At 46.3% G+C, this 24,582-nt stretch overlaps 1 protein-coding gene across 1 annotated transcript; it reads left to right on the forward strand.

Moving 5' to 3' along the window:
* The first annotated feature begins 3,036 nt into the window (after nt 1–3,036).
* Nucleotides 3,037–20,803, forward strand: LOC121098402. The gene is made up of 27 exons (XM_040616336.1): nt 3,037–3,177; nt 3,845–4,009; nt 4,245–4,396; nt 4,625–4,793; nt 5,048–5,156; nt 5,680–5,825; nt 6,475–6,600; nt 7,020–7,196; nt 7,373–7,597; nt 8,110–8,236; nt 8,565–8,764; nt 9,221–9,433; nt 10,242–10,387; nt 10,945–11,072; nt 11,954–12,086; nt 12,412–12,544; nt 13,030–13,182; nt 13,576–13,702; nt 13,909–14,120; nt 14,881–15,043; nt 15,439–15,521; nt 16,271–16,431; nt 16,661–16,802; nt 17,159–17,346; nt 17,446–17,506; nt 18,015–18,152; nt 18,905–20,803. Exons 5-27 carry the CDS (start codon nt 5,098–5,100, stop codon nt 18,946–18,948), a joined length of 3,285 nt encoding a protein of 1,094 aa, XP_040472270.1. The 5' UTR covers nt 3,037–3,177; nt 3,845–4,009; nt 4,245–4,396; nt 4,625–4,793; nt 5,048–5,097; the 3' UTR covers nt 18,949–20,803.
* Nucleotides 20,804–24,582: the final 3,779 nt, after the last annotated feature.

The following is a 24,582-nucleotide window of genomic DNA, read 5'->3' on the forward strand; positions in this document are numbered from 1 at the left end:
CAAGAAACCCAGGGAGCATACGTGGGAAGGTTGAGGAAAATACAGCTTCTCCCTTTGTGTTGTTGATGACTCCTTTGTGCAGGTCTTCACACTGAGATTGTTTTTCTGTTCATTTTAGGTATGTATTGCTCAGCACCAGGTCTATCACAGCCTTCTGGATTTTGCTATTCAGGTTATCATTGTGCCAAGGGAGCCATCAGCCCGGCCCCCTTCCAACACAGGGTAAGCGTGTGCCAGGCAGCAGCACTGTAAACCTAGTGACCTGGGGACAAGGACTGGTCTGTCACAATCTCGCAGCTATTGGTGTAACATTTTCCAGGCGTTGCTGCTCTGGATGGGGTTGCCTTCTACGGCTGCCCCTGGAAGCTCCAAGATGTAGTGATGTGCTCCTTTTAATGTTTGCTGGAATATGTTGCTGCCTACTAATAAATTCTGGCCATACATGAGTTTCTGTGGATTGCACTTGGAGTGTGCCATCCAGTACCTCCTCCAAAAGATGGTACCAGGGATAGCACAGCCATGCCTCAGCAGCCAGTGCCCTTTTTATGCCAGCCATGGTCTTCATTTGGTTTCAGCGGCAGCAAACTCTTGGACTTGGCTCCTATGTGCCCTTTCCAGAACCTGTCTCTGTACTACATTGTACTAAAGCTTTTTTGAATAACGCTTTTTCTCTTCTCTATATTTTTCTGATACAGGTGGAATCTTCAGGCCTTGGTCTGCCTGGTAATGACATCTGTCCTGTAGGGCATTTCTGCCCCAGTGGTACAGAGTATCCCGTGCCCTGTCCTCCTGGATCCTTCTCTACCGTTGTGGGGCTGGAGGCAGAGGACCAGTGCCAGCCCTGCCCAGCTGGACGCTATTGCAGCAGGGCAGGACTGTCTGATCTGGCCCAGACATCGCTGTGTAACGCAGGGTGCGGTGAGACTGTCACTTGTTAGCGGTGAAATACAGCCCAGCAGGATTGCTATAGGCTATAGTGGAGGCACTTCCAAACTAAAAGATACTGGGCCTCATTATCTCGTCGAATGCCTTGTATGCAAATATTTATACTCAGGATTAATTAAACTGTGAAGGACTTTGTTCTTAGCCTTTCAGGTCAGCTATGTAGCATCTACTTGGTGACCTCAGCAGTCATTCAGAGCCATTCCTTTTCCCTTTATGTTCGCCTGACGTCCTGTCCCAGCATTATACATGTGTTCACACTGTTTTCACAAGAGGTTTAGTGTACTGCAAATCCTTTATTTAGCGTGATAATCACACTTGCTGAGAATTGGACCTGGGCATCCTTTTTCCCTTCTGTGTTTTATCTCTTCTCCCACAAGGTGGTGCAAAAACCAGTGACAAGGTAGCATTTCCAGCCTGTAAAATGCAAGCAGAAAAATGCTGTTAGTGCTATTTGTCCATCTCATGAGTATGCCTCATAGCAAGAGGCTGCAGAAGCTCGGTTTATTTTATCTGTGTAAGAGAATCTTAGAAGCGATTTCATGGTAATGTAATGAGATTTCATGGGGAAGGCTTTCTGGTAGCAGAATTTAGTGGAGAAAATCGCTGTGAAATGTGGCTAAAAGTTGAAGCTAAGCTCAGAAATACAAGTGAGGGCTACATTTGGAATGACTAAAAATAATTAGCCACAGAAATAGACTGCTTAGGAATAAGAGAGAGTTGCCACATCCCAGTCAAATTTTAAGCCTTTCCAAAAATTCCTTTAACCCTAGAAAGATGTTACAGCCTGGCTGTAACAGTATTGATTAAGGTTTTCTAGGCTGCATGGTAATGAATATTACATGATTATAAATGAGCCTGGACTTCCAAAATCTGTGAAGTTCTTGCCCTCCAACAGGCTACAATTTCTGCTTTGCCCAGGTCGCTTTTCAATACCTCTACCATGTAGCATCCATCACTTCTCGTAGCCTGCTGTTCCGTCTAGACAGGTCTTGCTTCTGGGCAAAAAACCTCTGCTTTGCTGTTCTGTTGTTCAGTGCTGTTCCTTTCGCACAGAGTTGTTTGCCTTAAGGACTAGGAATTGTTTCTTCATCAGAAACAACATCCTTTGAATCCCTGTCTGCAGCTTACGATGGGATCGTGACTCTCATTTCCTTGTTGCTTAGCCCTTATGAGCCATCATAGTTTTTATAGTTCATCTTTATTTGTTGTGAGAGCGTGGGAAGGAGGTGGTAAAGGGAAGAGTCAGTGATGACATTAAAGCAGAGGCCTACAAGAGGACTGGGGATAAAAGGAGGCTAAGCAAAGAGAGCAGGAACTGAACGCTTGGGCCCTGTACTTTGAAGTAAAAAACTTTCAGTTTTCAAAGGCTTTTCCTTCCAGAATGAGAACACTTTTCAGTGAGCTTAGTGCAGAAAAGCCTTCTGCCAGGATTTTAAAGTGGGCGCTAAATTTCGGGTGCGGGGGGGAGGTTGTTAACAAAACTGAAATAAAACTGCATTTTCAAGGGGTGTTTCTTAATATGCTGCCTCTCGGTTCTTGGTTAGTGCCTCCCCCATCTATTGGCTCCGAACAGTGCTGTGAGCTTATTGTTTCAGGTCGGAATTCTCTCTCTACAGGTATGTTTGCTTGGAAGGAAACTCTGCTCCCTGCCCTTCTGATGGGATTCGTGGATACAGATGTCCCAGTGGCTTCTACTGTCCTGTGGGCACTGGGCTAGAACTGCCCTGTGAACCTGGCACGTTCAGCCCTGTGCCTGGGGCCGGTGCCTGCCTCCCCTGCCCGGCTGGGATGGCCTGCAGCAATGCTGCCACTGTGGAGCCACTCGGCTGCCCCAGAGGTGAGCGGTACATGTGTGCAGCAAAACCCTTACCACGCAAATGGGAAGAGGTATGGCAGATGCCTACACCACTCCTTCTGGCCGAGCCATAGCAGTGGTTCGCTCCAGGGGTTGGGGTATTTGCTGTTAGAGCAAGCTCAGTGTTCCCCTCTCTTTCTCCTTCTGTGGGTTTTTTTTTTTGTTGTTGTGTTGTTTTTGTTTTTTTTTTTTTTTTGAGTAGTGTCTCATTCACCTCTTTCAATGTACAGGTTACTATTGCCCCGTTCAGACTGCTGTCCCTGTGCCATGCCCCGAGGGGACACTGAACACTTTGGAGGGGGCATTGGCCCCCACTGCCTGCAAGCTGTGCCCAGTGGGGAGGTACTGCAGAGGAGATGCTAACTGGGAACCTGATGGTGAGTTTGGTTAAAGACAGACCACCCGTAACGGAGGGGTTGGAGATTCAAGGCTGAAGGATGCAGGGCAGTAGAAAACTCAGTGTAAAGAGGTAGTAAAGGCTATTGGAGGATACCCTTTTACCCTACGTCTCTACCTGTCTGTTATTTCTTTGTTTCATTCTTTTAACGGAGCATTTGGTTTGGATGTTACTTCTATGTTACTGCATCAGTTTCCTTCTCTCTCTACATCTTTTTTGCTTTCTCTTTCTTTGCTTTTAACCCTTTTATTGCTGTTCTTTCTGTCCTCCTAAATCCTCCCCTCCTGTTTAAGCACAGAGTCACTGAGCCAAAATGCAAAGGTTGGCCACATGAAAAGAGAGGCAGAACTCTTTCCATAGAAAACAAAACACGGGGAACAAGTTAAAGAAGTCAGAAGGTAAGCAAATGCCGGATGAGGTCAGTGCAGGTAAAGAAATGAAATGATAGAGGCCAAAGATTGATGGGAAGAAGGGAAGGCAAACCGAAGGTGAAAAGCCTAGGATATCAGCGGTGACAAAACAGGACAAGGATGGGCTTCGGCTTCTCTGAGGTATCTGCCTGCTTCTGAGGGTTTGAGGATGTGCCTTTTCACCGACCACAGTGCCATGGGCCAGCAATTGCCACCCTGTCTGTTCTGTCATGGCAGGTCTGTGTGCAGCTGGGTACTACTGTGAAGGAGGAGCCACTGATGCCATTCCGCACGGGACACCTGCGTTCCCACTCAGTGGGCCCTGCCCACCGGGGCACTACTGTCCAGAGGGCACTCACTTCCCAGTTGCCTGCCCCATTGGGACCCTGAACAATGCCACAGGTGAGTGTGACTTCACCCACAGGTTTCTCCTGTGGTCCGCAGTGATGGGGATCTTCATTGCTGGCAGCTGTGGTGAGGAGGTGTCTCTGGGTCACTGAAGGGTATCGGTATGCTCAGCCAGGCCTGATGGTGCCAGCAAGAGGCAATTCAAATAAGTGCTGATGATGCTCTGACTGTACTGAGTGTACTTTCCTCTCCCTCTCTCATTGGCCTTGACTTTTGGTTTCCTCCTCAGGTGGTACCTCCCCAGAGAGCTGTGTGCCATGCTATCCTGGGTCTTTCTGTGCTAGCGTTGGTTTGAGTTCTCCAACAGGACCTTGTGCTGAGGGCTTTTACTGCCCAGCAAACTTCAGCTCCATCAGCCCCACAGCATTCCTCTGCCCGAAGGTACTGCTTAGTGATGGTTGGGCAGTGAAAGAGGTGGGTCCCAGCTCTGGGCAAGAGGTGTTACTTTTCCAGTGGCAAAGGGTCACACACACCCCTGATTGAAATATTGATTATATCCATAAAGAATGTTGCCCTAGGCTTTGCTAATTCTGGGATTCACCCTTTACACAGACTCTTAAGTTTGCTTATCATCTCCTAGCAATCCTCTTCCTTCTGTGTCACTGCCAGGGTCATTTCTGCTGGTCAGGAGCAGCCCACCCAACGCCATGCCCTGCTGGGGAATACCAGCCGGCCAGGGGCTCTGCATCCTGCATTCCATGCCAGAGAGGATTCTACTGCCAGGAGCTGGTGTCAGGAGATCCCAAGCGCTGCCCACCACACTCTTACTGTCCTACAGGTTCACTGAAACTTGCATACCAGCTATGCCAAGGATTCAAATGTCGTGTGCCTCTGTGATCCCAGAGTTGTACAAACCTAATGTGTGTCTTCCTGTAGGCCAGGCGATGAGGAGGTGGCAATGAGCAAGCGTGGCATAGTTGCCGCCTTGCTTTTCTGGGAGTCATTTGTTATACTCTGACACAGTTCTAGAGTCCTGCCAAATCACAACAGTCTTTCTAGGATTCTTTATTGTCTCTGTGGTCTCCCTTTCAGGCACATGGGTTCCTTTCACGTGTCCTGAAGGCACCTTCACTCCTGTAAATATGACTGGCCTCTGGAATGAGAAGGAATGCCTGCCTTGCTTGCCTGGTCACTACTGCAGGTATCTTGCATTTTTTCACCTTGTCTTAAGCAGTTTGCCATCCTTTTTTTGTGCTGTTAAGTCAATGCTAAGTCCCTCCCAGCTTCTTTACCAGATCTCTCATTCAAAGAAAAGAAATATAAGCTTAGACACAGTTTTTGAGTACAGGGGTGTTGGATCTGTGAATTTTGGGGAGGCATCTCAAAGCAGTCGGACATTGTTGTGGCACAAAGAAGCATCTGAAAGAGATAGTAGGTAGCATTGGTGAAAACACGGAAGTAATTCAGAAAGTCCAGCCTAGTAAAGTCATCCACAATTTCATTTAAAGCAATTTTCCCATGTTCATGGAATTTGAACTAGCGTGCCTGGCTCACTCTAGTCATCTGCATGTTTTTATAAGTGGAAAACCTGGGTCTGTTATCTCTCTCATATCAGTGTAAAAAAACTCTTGTTGCAGACTTCACAGAGCTCATTGCATCAATACTTGTTCTGTTTCTGCACAGTCTCATTAGCAGTGTGTAAATTCCTACTGTCCTTGCTCCAGGCGTGGACAGCTGGAGGGGAAGTGTGCTGCTGGATACTTCTGCCTTGCTGGGAGCTCTCAATCTACTCCACAGGGCCACAGCTTTTCCTGGAGCCTCCTGGCAGGGTGCCGCTGGGGTCAGGTGTGTGCAGGGCTGTGTCCTGCAGGTAAGCAAGAATCTCAGTAGTGTTGAAAATATAGAATATTGACTTGCTGCTAACCAACTGGAGAGCATCTGTTTTCTTGCGTAATGTATTGTGATGCCTTGTTTGAAGTTGTCATTGGTTTCCTCTGTGTTTATGTCTTCTGAACAAAGAGGTGTGCCTGACTGTTGCAGCACAAACAAACTAGCAGGCTGCAACAAGGCTTTACCGTTGGTCAGATTTTACCATCTGTGCTGTATCTCCTTCCTCCAGAGGTCAGACCACCCTGCTCCTCTCCCACCATCCTCAGGGCTATTTAACCACTTAGCAGGAATGAGCTACACCTGCACATCACCCATGTCAATCAGCCCACTGTCGCTGAGGCAAGGCCACAGCTGCATGTTATCAATGCTAATCAGCCCACTGCCTTCATTCCTCTACACCTGACCAAAAAGGCCACCTTTAATTTTTGGTGCTACATTCTAGTCCAGAAGAGTTTGAAGGCGCTGGTTTGGTGCTCCATATGCCCAGCAGCATCCTAACAGCTGGGTACAGATGTTCATTCTACAACAACAGGAGGCTCTTACTGATTCATTTTTGCCATTGGAGGACTTTTATGTTTTACTTTCATCTCTCTCTTTTTTTTTTTTTTTTCCCTCACCCATTTCTGTAGGTTTCTACTGCCTGGAAGGATCTGAGGTACCTATACCATGTCCTGCCAATACTATTAGAGATGTTCCAGGGGCTGTGAAGAGAGAAGACTGCCTGCCCTGTCCACCGGGCCACTGGTGCAAAGCAGGTTAGAACCTGGGTGTAAACAGTGAGGAGAGGGCATGGCAGCTGCTTTTCAAGAGTTGTATGTATCCCTGAGTCTGGTGAGACTAGCTTTGATACTAGATACTGTACGGTGGAACAGCCCTCACAGCAGGACATACTCTCTAGCGAAGAGTTCAAGTATCTGCAGAGAAGAGAGACATTTAACATGGTTAATATAACGTGCTGTTCCAGCAAACATTGGAAATGTAGGAGAGCCCGAAATCACAACCAGTCTCCAAATATCCCTGTGTGCCATCTGTCAGAAGTGGTACTTGGATTGTGGAGGTGGATTGTACACATACATGCAGTAGTTTAGAAAGGACCCAGGGAGGACACAGAAGAAAGGGGTTTCAATTAACGATGAAGAAATGACTTCTTAAAGCCCTACTTTCTGCTTGTTAGGGGATTCGGAAGCATATCCATGTCCATCAGGACACTATTGCTTGGGAGGCAACAGCAGCGACCACAGCAGTCTGGCACCTCAGAAATGCCCACCACAAACTTACCGCAAGCACCCAGGGGCTCAGAGCCTGACAGATTGCCAGCCATGTCCTCCAGGCTATCACTGCCCTTTATCGGGTAAGTGCCAGGTGAAAGCCAGCCTTTTCCTACCTCTAGAGCTCATTACAGAATTCCTTAAGATGAGACAGGGAAAGGGGGAAGTAACTGATGTTCACAGAGAGGTAAAACCCCTTTTCTAGAACCCCTCCTAGCCATTCAGCCTCCCTTTCTTCATTCCTTTCTCTTCCTAACAGGTCTGACCAGGTTTGAGGATTATCCCTGCCCCCCTGGATACTGGTGCCCTGGTAAAGGAGACGTTTTCCTTTGTCCAGCTGGCACTTCCAGGATCCAGCCTGGTGCAAAATCATTGGAAGAGTGTGATCCCTGCTCACCTGGATACTATTGCCCGGATCCAGCACAGACAGGGCTGCCTAACACCCAAGGGGTGCCTTGTGAACCTGGCTATGAATGCCCAGCAGGTGACGTGGCCACGCTCCTTCATTTTCTCTATTTGCAGCTATTTCTGAGTCTCGATGGCTGACAGTGCACAGCAGGTGTTTAGCAGTGACTACAGTCCCATTCTTGCAGCAGCCCTCCCAGGATAATGGTCACTGATGGAGTAGCTTTAGAAGTGGATTTATTACCCCGAATTCTTTTCCTGGCTTTGGGCCTTTGAATTCCCATCTCCAGTTCTTCAGCCCTCCCTCCCTGTTCTCGTTCAGCTGAGGTTCACAGAGGAGGTGGTCTGGGCCTGGAGAAGGAGCAGGTACCTTTCATCGCCCAGGGCTGGGCATTCAGGTGTCAGCATTTCATGCTAAATAGCAGACTGGTTCCCAACAGACCTGTGCCCTTTTGTGAGCATGAGGAAGAGTGCAGTGTTTATGGGCAGTCACACATATTAAAGTCCTCTTGCTCACTGTCTCCCCAGTGCATAATCTCCTGTTCTGGGAATGTCACGTGATCAATCACTGTTTCCCCTTTTTTCCACCAGGTTCAGTAAATCCCAAACCTTGCAGGCCTGGCCGATACTGTGATGCTCGCACAGCCGTGCCTTCAGTGTGCCCTGCTGGCTATTACTGTCCTGAAGGATCGTCGACATACAATAGCCCTGAGCAGCTGTGAGTACCTAGCATGTTTGGTGCAGCCAGCTTTAAGTTTCTAAAAATTCTTGAATATTTTGAAACGGGCCTGTGATAAAACCTGAGTTAATGCTTCAACCATGGTGGTTGTGCATTGGGCAAAAGCAAAGGTATCTTTGTAATTACAGTGACGGATTTGGTGCCTGCTAAGACTGAATAGATTGTGATTTCTACTAGTTAGTTTGAGCCTGGAACCAGATGAGAACCATTGTTAATTTTGCCCTCAGTTTGCACTGGTCATTGAATCCAGAAATCAAAATATTTTCAAAGACTTTCTTCCCTCTTCCTGCCTTCTTTTGCCTTCCAGGTGTGTATTTCCCCACTACTGCCCCCCAGGCAGTGCCCATCCACTGTCTTGTGAAGGCGGGTATATGGCCCTCGGCTTGCCTGGTCCAAGGGATTCATTTGAGAAGTTCTGCAGAATCTGTGATGCAGGCACTTATCGCAGTGACACTCTCATCACGGCACCCTGTCAGCCCTGCCCAGCAGGCTTCATCTGCCCACAAGGTAAATGGAGCTGCCGTGGAGGAGTGGGGCAAGCAGCTTAAATTGTGATCACAGAGTTTCAAGGTCTGTGTGGGCAAACCTCTTAATCCTTAACGGTTATAAATCCCTGGTGTGGGCTGTCACATCAGTTTGTGGAGCATTTGTCGTGGCAGGTTGTGTGTAGGTTGAGGGTATAGAGAAATGGGTCAGGAGTCGGTTGGATATGGGTCCCCTGTCTCTCAGAGGGTGACCTCTCAGGCCCTTGCAAGCCCTGTTTTCTCTAATTTTGTGGCTTAGCTGAGAGGCCCAGAGTTAATATATTACCAGAAGTAGAAAAGTAAAGCTAGGGGTTCTACATTTTGCTGTGTGACAGTCATTGCTGCTTGCAACCTGCTGAGTTAGGATGCAAGAGGAATAGCTTTACTTGCTTGGGTCCATGAGCAATGTCTGCGTCTGAAAGCCCACCACTTTCTCTAGGCAGTGAGAATTACCACAAGAAACCTTGCCCCAGTGGCCATTACTGCCCTCCCCTGGCATCTGCCCCTCTGCCCTGTCCGCCGGGGACCCATGGGAGCAGCAGCTTCGCAAAGCGTATAGAGGATTGCCAGGCCTGTCCTGCTGGCACCTTCAATCACCTTCCCGCTCAGGCTGCCTGCTTCCCCTGTGGCAGCTCTTCTTCCTCTCAGCCTGGTGAGTTTTGCTGTGTGTGAGTGAAACTTTCATCACTGTTAAGGGAAAGGCTAAAAAGGAAATCACCTAGAAATGTGATCCCCCCCACGTGGTTTTACGGTGGACCACAAGCCCTGATATCCTCATGATGCTGTACGTGCCACCAATGCCTGACTGTTCTTCCTCTGTCCCAGCCAGGAGGATTTTTTTTTTTTCCTTACACTCTGTTAGCCAAGGGGATTTGATCTCCTTCAATGAAGGAAGGGATGAGCAGCCCTACTGATTCTTGCTCTATCATTGCTTTGAAAACAGCAGAGTGTCACCAACAGTACTTTTGCCCTGAACTGGGGAGCTTGCATTAAGTGTAGATGTGCTTTTGAGCCAAAATTGGGTACTGAACCGCGTCCATTTTGAGCCATGATGAAGTGGGAGAAGGTGGGAAAACTGGAAAACTTGGCAGCTTTGATTGATTGGGTCCTTACCCTGTCTGGTGGCTTAATGTACAAATTAATGGAGTGCTTGTCAAAATGCTGCTGCTGCAAATGACCAGCTGGGCCTTTCTGCATCTTCTGTTAAATGGACACCTCAGGAAATGGTCTAATGATTGTGCTGGTGGAGCAAAAGCCAGGCTGGCTCCAGCTGGCTTTCCAGTTGGCTCAGCTCTGCTGTGCTAGTGGGGTAGCAGCCTCCAGGAGCGCCACTAAAACAAGCAGCGTGATTTGGTCAAAGACCGTTCAACACAGGAACTGTTCCTTTTCAGAGAGCACAGGTTTTTACAAACTGTATTTCCTACCCAGATTACCACTCTAAATCCAGCCTCTTCTCTAAGGTGCTACCAGCTGTACCTGCCGTGGGCTGAACCGGGCTTTCCAGCAGTCAGATGCCTCCTGTATCTGCCGGGCAGGTTATGTTTACTATGATGAAAGAGGCAAGAAAGACCCTGACAGCAACAGCGATCAGGACTGCCAACCTCAGGTGAAATTTGACTTCAAAACAAAACAGTTGTGTGAAATGCAGGAGAGGGAGGGTAATTCAATGCTTTAGGTAAGCCCTGTCTCAGAGTGTGTGCATGCAATCCACGTTCCCCTCTCTGGGCTGCTGCAGACATGAGCAAGTCCTTTAGCTGGTTTGTTTGAGATTCTTGACCACTCCTTGTAGGATAATGGCATTTATCTTTACTGGAATCTTGGGAGGATAAACTCAGAAAGGATGGAGGCAAAGGATACTTCTGTGCTAGGGCAGTGGGGAGCAGCGCAGTGTGTTGGATTACAGATGCAGGAATTTAAGCTTCCATATTGTTATGATGGAGTTCTTCATCAGACCTGCTTGAGGAATTTGGATGGGAAGGGAAATGGTTGTGATCTTCCTTCTTTGCTTCCCACGTTGTCTTTTCATGGCCCTTGCTGGATTACCTTTACGTTGAATGTCAGCAGCGTGGGTGGGGGAGGAAGAGAATTTTAGGGATGCTGCATCTCGGTTGAAGTGCCAGAGCTCGTCTGGTTTCACACGTTGGATGGGTGTTGTTCTTCCAGGTGGATGAGCTCTGTGCTCCTGGAGAGGTCCGTCTGGCATCCACGCGCCAGTGCGTTTTTCCTGAGCGATATGACTGCTCTCCTTCTTGTGGGCCTGCAGGTGGAGAGATTAATGCAGAGCTGGGCATGTAAGTCTCGGGCTAGCCTCTCATTAAGAAGCACTTCACAATTAGTTCTGACTGCCTGAGTTATGGATCCCATGAGGTCATTTCAGGGTAGGGCTGTGGGAGGTGTTTCTGAGAAACTTTCCGTTGCTGGAGTTCCTTTCTGTGGAAATACTGGCCTTCAGTCCGCATTCATTGGCCTCGTTCCTCTACCTGGAGAGCACGCCTGGGTTTTTTGGCGTTACCTAGGGATTTTGTAAGCCTGGGTGGAGACACCAGAATGAGCACTGAGTGACAAGGGGAGGGTGGACACAGCTTGCAGTTTTCTGAGGCAGGCCTTCTCCACCTGCCTCAGGTTGAGCCCCCATACAGTGGATGGTCGCGCTGTTAGATGTAGACCAGAACTGGGGAAATCAATCCTCAGTTGTCATTTCCCTCCCTTCCCCACGTTAATGCTAAGTCACTGAAGCTAGTTCTTGCCATAGGATACTACTTTTTTCTCTTTGTGAATGAACTTCTGTATTGAAAAATCTCCTCCTGGCATGGATTACATAGAAATCTAGTGTGTTAAAATTACACTGTTTCTTTCAACCGTTTTCTCAAAGCAGAGCTTTAGGGAGGGGTGCATGATGCTCTGTTACAGGGCTGAAGCTGATCTCTGTTGCACACCAACAGAGGTCTGTTGGAGAGTGGGTGTTGCATTTTGACCTTTCACATGCGTTGAATAGCAGACACAGAACTAGACGAGATGGGCTGTGAGTTTGCTTTATCCTGTTTTCCATGGACACAGAGTAGGCCCGCTCATTGTGTAGACCGTAAGACACTGTGGCTAGCCTGACCATCAGGATGATGTAGCTGTTTGCTCAAGGATCATAAATCATCAAGACCTTCTGTCCACTTTGTAGATGTCACTGCAAGCAGTATGTCTCTGCTGAGGAGCTCTGTGACCAGCTGTGTTTGCTGAAAGCCCCACAGATCACCTTGGGATTTGGCATCAATAGAGAGCTGCTTCTGAGGATGAATGAAGGAGAAGTGCGGGTAGGCGTGGAGTAGGGGAATGCTTTCTCAGCGTGCGGGTCTGGAGAGGGCCCTGACAGATTATGGTTAGGTAAAGGGACTCCTGGGGGCTGGGATTACAGAAGGGTACAAAGCTGTGAGCAGAGCGGAGAGGCTCAGTGTGTCTCCTTACCCAGGGTACTGACTAGGCAGCAGGTTGGTGCACTATTGAGAAATGTCGGTTTCTGAATGGTGGAGAAGAAAACCTCACTAGAGCAGTCTTGTACAACTGAAGATAAGGCTGATCACAAGCCAGGGTCAGACTCCAGGGTTGACAGTGATCAATGTTCCCCTCTGCTTTTAATAGGAAGTGGTGAACGTCCTGGGCCCAGATGAACATGTGCAGAAAAGCCAGCGGGTGCATTTAGTTCTGTTTTGTCCCACTGGGGTGCTGGGTTTCATTGTCTCCAACACCGACCTTCTGGATGCATTTCTCACTGGTAAGGCTTGAGAGCCCCTGAGAGGGAACCGAAGCTCCAGCCAGACTAAGCCGTTCATTTCCTTTCAAGCTGGCACAGCAAGTGGCCAGCAAGTTGGCACAGAGGGAATTTATTGTCAGACACTCCGAGCTGTTTACAAAGTAGGGAGAGATCTTGTTTTCTCTGGGAGTAAACAATGGGGACCTACACTGGCTGCCTGGTTAGCTCCCTGGGAACAGGTCAAATAAAATTGTAGGGTGATTTTGGCCTTCCAAGGAACTAGAAGGAAACTCCATTTGGTGGCAAATCTGTTGGCAAGTGTGTGGTGGCTCCCAATTCCAGTTGCTCCTCATTTATGTAGTGTGACTGAGAGCAGAATTTGGCTTTGTGAGCAGTAACTGCCCACAGATATGAAGTAAATAGTTCTTCATTGCCAAGGGTTAGGTGTTTTCACATGCTGATAATTTTGCAGAATTAATTCTTTTTTCATCTGTTGCCTGTGGCAGGAGATTTTTCATCAGATCAGTTGCTGCAGAAAGGCCGTCGAGTCCGGAGGACTTCCTCCAAAGATATCCATGCCTTGCCCCTTGTTCCTAACCCAGTAGTATGTTTGGAAGCAGGAGACACGATCCTTTTCCAGCTTAGCATCAATTCCCACAGTGAGTGTTGCTGGATCTGTGTGCGCTCTTCACAGATATGCGTCCAGACCTGTCTAGAGCAATGACTCCGCATTTCATAGTACTGCATGTATGAGCACATTCCTTCACCTCCCTGTCTCTCTTGCCTTCAGGGGATTCCAGAACTTTAGTTTAGGCTCTGCCATTGACTTACCTGGTGCTTTTTTTACTTTTTGACTGGATTTCTGTAGAGTAGAGGTGAAGTTTGCTCCCTGTTGGAAAGCTAAGTGTTGGGCAGTAATGCATCATGCGAATGAGTTGACACTGCACGGCCCTTGTAAAGAAATGCAGTTATGTAGTTCTTTGCCAGACCGCTGTCAGCTACCCTAATTGCTGTGGGTCAGAGCTGCTGATGCTCTGCTGAACTCTTCCCAGGTCGTTCCTCCAGCCATTACCCTGTTTATCAGAAGCAGCATCTATATAACAACAACCCAGGCTGGGATTTTGGACCCTTCCGAAGGCTAGACCACCTTATCCAGGAGACTCACCTCAACATCTCCTGGTAATATCTGCTGTGATTAATAGTGCATGTGTTACGGGCAGGATTTAAGACTGAGTCTTTCATGAAATCAGTAAGTCCTTGGCACTGAGCAGTGTGTGAAGACGCCAGAGTTCAGTGTGTTCAAGTGCATGTATTTAACAGTCATCCTGGCTGGAGGCTAAGGGAGGCTTGGATCAGCCAGTGCCTTCCTTACTTCTCCCTTTTAGGTTTGCCCATGTTTTCCTGGAGTCTGGGACTTATGTTTTCAGGGATAAGACCATTCAGGAACACTTTCTGATTGTGACTGTGAATGAAGCAAATGTGGGCTGTGACCCCAGAGATGTGTCCTTCCAGCCCTCTTCCCTGTTCCAGCTGGCCAGACGTGGGGTTTTGAAGCAACAGAATCTGAACTTGGCTCCTAACTGGGCTGCTGTCACAGGTACAGCCAAAACACTGACCTTGAACCTTGATGCTTAGCCATGACCTTTCTGGTACCTCTTTGGGTGTTGTTAAAACAAGTGTTTTGGTTGGGTGTTTAGTTGTGGGTTTTTTGAAATACCATAAAACCACTGCCTTTGTCAGTTTTAAGCCCTTTTTCCAGTAAAGCTTCTCTTCCTGAAAGTTCACTGCTCTCTAGCCAAGAACCTGCCTGTGTAGGAGCTGAAGCAAGGAGAAAGGAAAGAAGCAGTTGTGTTTTTCCCCACACCCTGCTTGAAGAATTCAAGTAATTGAGGGCTTTGTTTTCCCTGGCCTGAAAGCAGAAAGTGCCACTGTGTTTCCGTGATAAACTATATTGAAATTAAATGCATCATTTAAAAGTTCACTAAAAGCTAAACACAAGGGCAGTTAAGGTCTTTCCTCAAGGCCATACCTCTGTGTAAGCACTGTGTACACACCAGTCCCTTGTCCATCAGTGGGAGGACGCTAAAGCAAAGAGAAATGAAAGTGTGACTTGCAAGCATGATCCTTGGTTCTGTCCCCTTCAGCTGGTAATGCTGAAAACTTTTTGCCTCGTTGCCTGTGTGCACCGGATCAACAAGGCGAGAAGCAGAAGCCCACGTAATGAATACGAAAGTTGCTAAATGTTGGTTTTGTGGGGGAGGGAGGCTGTTCAGTGAAGTGTAAAAGGGAGACCGTGTTGCTGATGCACACAGTTGTCTGTGTTTCTTACTTCTTGCCATCACTCTTGGCTTCCTCAGTGGTCCTCTTTGTTCTGGGCTTCCTAATTGTGGTGCTGACAACCCTGGCTATAGTGCTGCAGCCTGCTGCCCCAATCATTAGCCCCCTGAAGAGCTGGAAGCCACGATGGAGGAGCCTGGGCGAGCCGCACATCCCACCAGAGTACATCCTCCTTAAAGACAGGTAAACCGCCCTTGTGTGGGTATCTGGAGCTCAGACCTTGATAGTACAAAAGTATGTCCTGTTGCAGTTCCTGAATCTCTCATTCCCCGATGCTGGACTTCCTGCCAGTTTTACAGTATGCTGAGTTTCTAGCTGCACAAGCAGTTTCTTGGGATTACCCAGGAATTCCCCAGCAATATTCCAGCTCTCTTTCACTGCAGTGTATGACAGCTCTGTTGTCATCTGCACAACAATTATTGCCTGAATTACCTGGCCTAGGTTTCCTCTGCATGTTTTGACTTCAAAATCTAGACAAGAACCCTATCCTTCTGCTTGAACTAGGCTGATGATGCTGTGGTATCTGATGTTACTGAGAAGAATGAGATGCTCTTCAGCCTCTTTGTCATTTCCTCTAGCCTTCGATTCTATCAAACAGTTGGTCCTCATGGTTCTGGAGAGGATGCTGACTTTGGAGAGAAGGGAGCTGCGCATAATGCAGGTGAAGTGCTGTGCCAACTCCAGGTGTCCCACTGGTTTTTTCCCACTTATTCCCCATTCTGTTGTCTTCTGTTTAACTGTCTAGTATGAGATTTTGATACCTAGAAATTTGCATGCAAACACTGGCGCTTTGCCTACTGAGCACTCTCCTGTTTGTGCACATTTGCACCACACACCCCAAACTTCTGTCCTAGGTTTATTTGATCTCTTTAGTTGGGGAGTGTAACCTCCTGTCATTGGAATGGGTTGGCGTTGTCTCCTTTAAGAGTTAGGAGGGTAAGTGGCCAGCCCTGGAAAGTCCTTTAAAACAACAGCGGGTTCAGATAACTAGTGAAGAAAATAAAGATACTTCCTTGGGTTCTGTTGGTCATTCAGTTCTCTGAAGGCACATGACTCTTGGTGCTTGTTCGCCTTCTGGGGGTGACCTCATCTTGGGAATTTCGGGATGTTCACAGGGTACAGCAAGTCCAGAGCCCAGCAGATGGCACCATCTAGTGATGCTGAGAACAGCTTACAGGGAAGTAGCATCCTGACAGTTTACTGGACAAGTTAGGAGTCGATAGTAACGCTCTGTCATCCTCCCCCTCACGCAGGAACGAGACCTCTTACATCTCTTGCCTCATCCGTTTTCCTCCTTCACAGAACACAAAATGCTGTTGCCTCCTATGGACAGGCAGTGCCCCCTCTGGAAAATAAAGTATGATAGAGTTGTGGCCAGTGATTAAGTGTGAGCCTTACCTTGTGTTTCAGAAGAGCGTTCTGCACTGAGGGTTCTGGAGGATTTCAGTGTTCGCACCCTGTATGATAAGCTGGAAGATCAGAATTTGCATCTGGCATCTCAGCTGGCAAAGCACAGGATGGATGTGTTGGCATTTTACAACAGAATCAGCCAGCAGATTCAAAGTCTTGTGGTCAGTGTGAAGGAACAGATGAGGGAAGGGAGTCTTGGAACTGTAATTTGTAAGATAAGTGGTTTCCCTGACGTGGCAGTTTACTGAGGGATAGCTCTTAATCCTCTCGGTACCTTATCTTGGCATAAAATAATTACGCTAATCTCTGTTTTGATAGGAGAGGCAAAATGTGGAATAGGTGGATTGTGAGGTTTGCAGAGTCTCTAATACTGCTGCTTTCTGTAATCAGGACATGGTGCGAGGACAGGACTCTGAAGGCCTGAAAACCTTTGTTGAGCAAAGGATTTGTGGGCGTAAAAATGCAGACAGCAGCCGGGCAGCAGTGGGTGCCGAACAATGCGATCAACACTGTAGCAACGACTTCACGGCAGGTGAGAGAACCAGGTCAAGAGCAAGAGAGGAGTGATGTGTAAGGGTGGCATCAGCGGACCAGTTGAAAACAAGGCATGGCTCATACATAAGACAAGATCCCACAAGATTGTGTCTTCCAGTGGTGGTGTAGTTCTGTAAGGGCTGACAGACTGTCGGGTGAGCTCAACGGGAAGACAGGTCTGTCAGCTTAGGAAAGGGTAAGCACGGTTATCTGGAAGTGTTACAGCACGAGGTGTCTTGGAGCTGTCTTGTGGAATTTCCAAAGAAAGGTTCCTGCCCTTGGTTTTGCTCTGGAGATCTCATTCTTCGTGTGGTTCTGTAGAAGGCCTTTTAAATTGCTTGTCGGGTTCATTAGGTGCTCCATGGCAAGAGGCAACAGAATTAATGAAAGCTCTGGAAATGCTTCTTGGGAATGCTCCGTGTAAGAACGTAGCTGTGAAACAAGCGATGGAGCTAAAGGTCCACGGGCAGGAGGCGGTGGCAGTTGTATCCTCGCTGGACAGCCTGGCCAGTGAAAGTAAACCAGAAGTAGTGGAAGGGCAGGTGAGTTGCAGGTGTCTGTTGTTGGGCTATCTCTCACCTTTTTGCTAGTTTTTCCACTTGCCCATTTATTTTAACTGTTGGGCCCTTTCTGTCCCACAGGATCGTGAGCTTTTCAGTAGGAAAGACGCTTTCTTCAGCTTCCCTGGACATGAAGAACATGGTAAGGGCAGTGACTTAGTTGTGGGTGCCACGGGTGGTTTTCAGAGATCATAGTAGAAGGCTGATTCCATGAAGTCTAGGTTAAGAGTGGATATGTATGTTTGTTAACAGAGCAAATGTATAATTACTTTTCCCATTTATGTGATTTCTTACTTAACTTTCTGCTGAGGACAACAAAATTTCTCCAGTAAGGGGAAAGTCACTTCTGCCTCCTCTGTCCCTCTGTAAGAGTGAAGTCAAGGAGCTTTTGTCCCCACAGACCCTTTACACTTACATATTGAGTGACTGCCTGTAAAGAAGAGATTGAGTGTCATTATACTTACTAAACACGACTATGGGGAGCTCAGGAAAACTCTGTACCATCAGTTCTGTGATCCTCACAGCCTCTGGGTAGACGTTCCCTGTGCTCAATACAGTATTTGCTCATGGCAGCATGTATATTGCAGTCATCCAGCCATGAGGAGCCTCTGCTTACTTGAGGAGTAGAAGTGCCTCCCTGTTTCCTTCAGGTTTCGATCTCCAGTTGGCTTATCTGGCTGAGTTGGAGGTGGAGGGCCTGATAGCAGCTTCCCCCCTTGCCAAGACTCTGCGCGAGATCAAGCAAGCTTTGGTGAACCTGCAGCAACCTTCAGACCTTGTTAATCCAGGTAACAAATCTTAGTCTGTATGGTGGTTTCTGTTTCCCTATAGTGGATAGGAAATAAGATTACAAAATGGGATGAAGATACGTTGTCTCTCCTCCTTGGTGTAAAACATACATGCAGGTCATTGAAAAGAAGTCAGCAGAAGGCCAATAAGCAGACCAAAGTACATAACTAATTCACAGGTGTAGACTTCTTTCCTTCTTTCTCTCAGCAGGTACTTAGAGGGTTTTTGTTTCTTATTAATCCATTTGTAAGAGCTTTTCTGTTCATCATAACAAGTTTCCAGGGAAAATGTTGCAATGTAGCCAAGATCTGTGATCTTACCAAGCAGTTTACCAGCAAAGGAATAAGGCATCTGTTCTCTTCATGTGTACTGGTTTATAGCTGTAAATAAACAAAGAGTTAAAATAAGCAGTGTCTCTTCTGAACTGAACACTTTCCTCAAGCTGCTGCTGAATTTTTAGACTGATGCTTAGAGTTTGCCTTTATTAATGGTGTGGGTTTGGTGTAATTATGGGTGGATCCTTTGCATTATTTTGAAATTCAGATACAGTGAGCTCTGCAAAGGCCTGAATACGCGACCGACATGCACTGTGCAGCTTGCCACGTACTCTGGAGCCAGTGTAGAGTGCTGGCGGTAGATCCTGTTACGGTTTTTTGCCCATTGGACTAGGTTGCCTTAGTGGTGGCATAGCAGTTCCCCAGTGCTGTCCACTGAATTTGCACTCTGCTTTTGTTTTGGATTTCTGTAACAGACAGCAAACATCAAACAAGCATGGGGAGCTCAGCCCTCTTCTGAGCTGCTGGATTCTTGGGCCACAAAGAGGGATGAAACTCTGCTGGAAATGAAGAGGAGCTGCATTGCTCAGAGGATTGAAGAGACCAGAAGCAGCAGTATTTCATCTTTTGTGAAGTGAAATAGCCACCAGCTCATTTCCTTGAGGAACCTAGTTTATCCTTGGCAATGGCTGAAGGTGGATTATTGGAGAATGTGCGTGTCTGTGGACAGAGTTGCAGTACCTGAAGTATCAGAATAGATGTGTGTTTAGTTAGAGATGTGCTTGGTCACTTACATAATGAATAGTCCATATTCTGTTTGCTTAATCTGATTGAAATACTTTCACACTTGCCTTCGATTATTAATAACTTGTAGACTTGAGAAGGAAGCTGAGGTTCTTGGCATTGTTTACTAATTGTATAGTTTTCATTGTTAAGTCAGTAAAGCAGAAAATATGTGAGGCCACGGGTATGGCTAGAGCCATACTTCTAGCCCTTGGCCAGCATCTCTCCATTGCTTCTGCATGTTTTCAATACATTGTGTGAGATCTACTGGCAGAGACCTTGAAGACCTCTAGAGATGTCATTTCTTTGAGCAAAGAGTACACTTAAACTATTCCTAGTAACAGTGACTGCAGGGAATGGTGTAGCAGCTGGTGTCCAGTGCTTTGGGAGCCTGATCTTTAAAATGAAAACATTCTTCCTACCGTTCTTATTCTTTTGACCTGTCTGTATGAGGCCAAGAGAGCCTGGCTGCGAAGAGGGCTATGCTTCTGTGGAACAGGAGCAGAATCGGAACACCTGCTCCATCTCTTCCTACGCAGGATTCCTTAGTTCCAGGTGGAGTACAGCAACGTAGTATTTCTTGACTGTGAGCCAGCACAGTACCTTGGCAACCCCCACAGGTAGGCTTCAGCCAGCTCTTTCCACCAGCAAAGCCCGTACTCTTCTCACTGCAGTGTTTACTGAACTGCTTATCTGTGAACGGCGGACCCACTCCTTCGTGGTTCCTAGGCACAAATCGGCGTCTGCACCTTCTGCCTTTGCATAACCATAGTGAGTATTAAGAGAGCGAGACTTCAGTGCCCAAGAGCCAAGACAGAAGCTCTCAGTTTTACTTCCACTAATGGTGTCTCTGGATCCAGAGGGACTGCAAGGACTTTTGCCACCATCATTTTGGTGGTTCCGTGTTTTCTGAGCTTGCTCCCATAAACAAAAGATTTGGCCTGGCTCCTTTGCAGCTCCACCTTGGGAGAATTTAGGTGCTTACTAACACTTTGAAGGGACTTTCAGACAATGGGAACCTACAGGCAAACACTACAAAACACCTGCAGGTTACTCTCTGTGATTGCCTGTTCTAGAACGTAGTAGTGAAAAAACTGTCATTGCTCTCCTCATTGCTTTCTTTTTTAGATTATCAGCAGGTACGTTTGTAACAGTACTACATGGAGGTAAGCATCTTGTTGTATATCCACAGGGAGACATGGTACCCAGACAGGTGATAAAGTTACCTCTGTGGTAAATTGTGGTTCCAAGTTATATTTGTAAAAGGCGGGGTGGAAGGCAATAGTAAATAAAATCTATCAGCTTTTTCATTGTAACATTTTTCCAATGGAAACAATTTCTTTAAATCAAAACTAAGACGCATATGGAACTTTTGCTAGAAGCTTTCAGTTATCCCACTGTGGTTTTCTTAACAAGTACACTTTAGTCATAAGTAAACATTATTCAGTTTCAGAATATTTTGGGTCTTTTTTTTTTTCCCCATAAAGCCAAAGAATATCAATGAAAAGACCAGATTTTCACACAGCGTTTCGATTTGTGCTCTGTTAATAGGTACTTGGAAAGAACAAATAAAAAGAGGAGTGGTGCAACCAGTGGTTTTGTTCTGCTCCTGAAGTATTTACTGTTGATAGCTCTTTTTCTAGTGGTCTATGGAATCTTCTGGAAGTCCAGCGCTGTCTGGAGTAGCTGTGAAGTCCCCTCGCATTCAGAAGGGTGCCATTTCCCTGAGACTGCTGATAAGAGTGATCAAGTGCAGGGTCACTTAATTTGGAATTTGGAGAAGGGTCACAGGGCTGTTGGTTTTTCTTCGGTTGCTTTGACTCATGCCTCTCAACAGAAAATGAAAAGGCCCTTTTCAACATTCAGTGTAAAGTTCAGCTTCCCTTGGAGAGCATCACACACTGCTGTGGCTGTGAGAAGGAAGGTATGGCTGAGTTCCCTGGTAAGGAACCTCTTTGGGTTATGGCTCTGTGTGTCTCTGATTTCTGAAACGAGCAGGGTGGTTTCTGCTGACTCTGTCTTCCAGTGTGAAACTGTCGTCAAGCTTCCCAGTGTGTTAAAGAAGCCAGATAATGTTCCCAGTGGTGTTTGTTGCAGTTACTGAGGCTGCCCCTGGCTGTGCTCATTATCTGGTTAATCCTTACCTCTTACACACAGGCAGCTAGAATAAAGTGCTTTTAAAAGCTGTTAGAAGAAAAAGTTCAATGAAAATGTCCGTCTGAAGAAATTACCCAATAAAGGTTTCATTGCTATGTCAGCACCTTGAAATGTGCTAACAACCCACATCTGCTGGTGGATTCTTTGCAGGTTTTCATGCTCAGTCCTTGAATACAACCATGTTAACTAAGCCTATCAAGCTGCCACTGATGAACATAACCATACTGGCCATCCACTGAATTCTCCTAGACCGTAGCAGCTGCAGTGTATTACGAGCCAGCTTATCCCACAGCAAAAGAGGTCTGCGCTGGGTTGTATGAGCTGGGTTTCACTTGACATAAAGTATATGCATCGATATAACGTGGCTGACTGACCACTAGGATGAGGGGCAGGCAATTGTTTTGAGATGGTCCTGCATCATGGTACTCAACTAAAATGCACCCAGCCTTTGGGCTGTTTTTCAGATGTAGGTTACTTTTGCATCGTTGAGACATATCTTGAGTTTAATTGCCATAGCTTCCTGCCCTTGAACCCTGACCTAGACTTCTGTGGGATTGAACTGGCAGATGAGCATGGCTGGGTGAAGAATTTGCTTCAGAACCAAGACCACTACACATCGACTTCTGAGTGAGATGAGAGCAAATTTTGTGTACTACTGTGTCACGTGTATGTAAATTCACAAATGTCTGTGTTGGAGATGCTTTTATTTTCCTTTGTGGCTCAAGAAATACCCACACACAGATGAAGGTTAAAAGTTAAAGAGGATTTTTGTTCTGGATTCCCAGCTTGAGCCTCTGAGCGTCCTTAGCTCCATTCAGAGACAGTAGGACCTAATGATCTTGAACACTTACTGAAGACAGAGCTGAGGTACCAGAAATTGGGCATTGAAATTAAGGCTGCTTTTGAAAATGCTCTAGTGGAAGTCAAGATTTGTCTCTGTGTAGGACAGAGGTTTCCTTATAGTCCCAAATGTTCTTTTGAAAGTTTCTGGGTTTAATACCATGCTTTTATCTATCACAGGACATGAAGGCTCCCAAGAAGCTGGTTTTACGCTACTGCTGAAAGACCACAGCACTGTCACTCCCGAGTTCCTGGGTAGACAGCCTGAAGCAGGTGTTTATATAATTGTGTTCTCCAACATGAGAGCAGAGAATATCATATCAGTTGTGCTCCTAGAGGAGGAATAAAAGCCTGAAGTAAAGAAGGTTTTTAATTTATAGCCAAAATACGATTGTTCTTCCCAGAATGAAAACTAACTAAAGAAGAAAATGCTTGTTGATACCTTTCCTTTGCGCATGAAGTACTGGAGTTGTAGATGTAGTGTGTACCACAGAAGTACAAGGATTATGTTTGACCTTCTCAGCTGATTTTTTTTTCTTCTCTCTGCAGCCAAATTGGAAAAGTGGGAAGACTTGAAAGTGTCACCTACCAGAGTGAAATCCTGAAATGATGATAAACAAACAATCTTGCTTTTGGAAGTTACATCCACAGAAGGTGAGCCCTTGACCTGAGCAAAATTAATATTTATGCTTTCATTGGGTCCCCAGCACCTATCCGTGAGGGTACTGTGTTTCTACCACAGGTAAAAGGAGTCATTCACCACAGGGCCACAAGAATAAAACTGTGGCTTCCCCTTTGAAAGAAACTGGGAAACTCTAATAATGACAAATCGAAGGAGTTGCTTGGTACTGAGTTTGGAGGCCGTCCTTATGCTTGTTGGTTTATCCCTTGATTAAACAATTTGTTGGGTTGCTTCCAGAAGCCTGAAATAGTAAATACCTCATTTCTATGTGAAAATAGTCTCACTAGCTCATCAGTGAATCGGTTTGAAGCCAAGTACGTGCTTAATAACTTTGCCAAGTGAAGCCTTGATCCTTGCAGACACGGGCTTGTATGGTGAATCACAGAAATTAGCAGGACAAGCTGCAGCCCCAGGTTGGTTCATCTTTAACTGAGTAGTTTTGTTTCTGGAATGGTTGAAGTATTGAATTAACAAGTCCTTAGTACTTTTTCCTCAACTTCTACCTCACTAGCTTCTATAAATGACTTTGTAACTCCCTAGGTGGTTCCGTGGAACAGAGCCTGTCCCATCTTTCACATAGTTGATACCACAGTCCTGCTGATTGGCGGTGCTCTTACTTAGAATCACAGACTCGTTGGAAAAGACCTTTGACATCATCAAATCCAACCGTTAACCCAGGACTGCCACGTCTGGTGCTAAACCATGTCCCCAAGCACCGCATCTGCGCATTTTTTGGAGCACCTCCAGGGATGGCGATCCCACCCCCTCCCTGGGCAGCCTGTCCCATTGCTTGACCACCCTTTCAGTGAATAAATTTTTCCTAATATCCAATCTAAACCTCCCCTGGTGTAATTTGAGGCCATTTCCTTGTATTACAACTGCATATAAAAATGTAGATTATCTTGCAAAAGCTATAGATAAACCTGTCTTCTTCAAGGTTACTCTTAAAAAAAAAAAAAAAAAAAAGGCTGTAAAACCTAATCAGCGAGAATGTATCTTTATACAACACCCAGTGGTACATTGATCTCTGATACATTCGCAAACAATTTAAAAGTTGCAATGCTTGGCCTTATGCAATTCTTTTTTTTTTTTTCCATTGCTGAAAATATTTCAAATTAAACAAAAAGATGTATTTTTTAACAGTAGCCCCCAAACAAGAAAACGGCTGTTGGGGCTCACCAATAAGATCCTGTACGCAGTGGTGATGATACAGTGAAATTCACCTGTCTGTTTATGTGAGAACTATATGACAATCTTGGAAGTACTTAGCTGTTCATGTCATGGGAAAATAACATCCATATTTTCTACAAGGAACTAATGCTTGTGGCAAGATCTCAATCACCCAGCAAGTAAAATTCCTATTCCTGGCTTTGGAAGCAACAGCAGCGACTGATTTCTATTAAATTCAAGGAGGAAATCTCTGCTTATGGACACACTGTATTCCTCTGCTTTAAATCCATTCAGTATAACACCTGGTTTATGTGTTTTGTTCTGACATATTTTAATGCCTACACAGAATCTCTTTTTTGTGAGACTTGCTGGAGCAATAGGACAAAACGCTTTGATGACTTGCCATGTTGTTGATTGCAGTTGCAAAAGGTGTGAAGCAATGGAGCTGCAAAATCAGACTGTGCTGATACCAGGGAAGCGCAAAAGTGGCATCTGATTTGAATTTGTGGAGATCTAATATTT

Source organism: Falco naumanni, chromosome 16 (assembly GCF_017639655.2).
Source record: "Falco naumanni isolate bFalNau1 chromosome 16, bFalNau1.pat, whole genome shotgun sequence".
In the NCBI taxonomy this organism is placed as follows: domain Eukaryota; kingdom Metazoa; phylum Chordata; class Aves; order Falconiformes; family Falconidae; genus Falco; species Falco naumanni.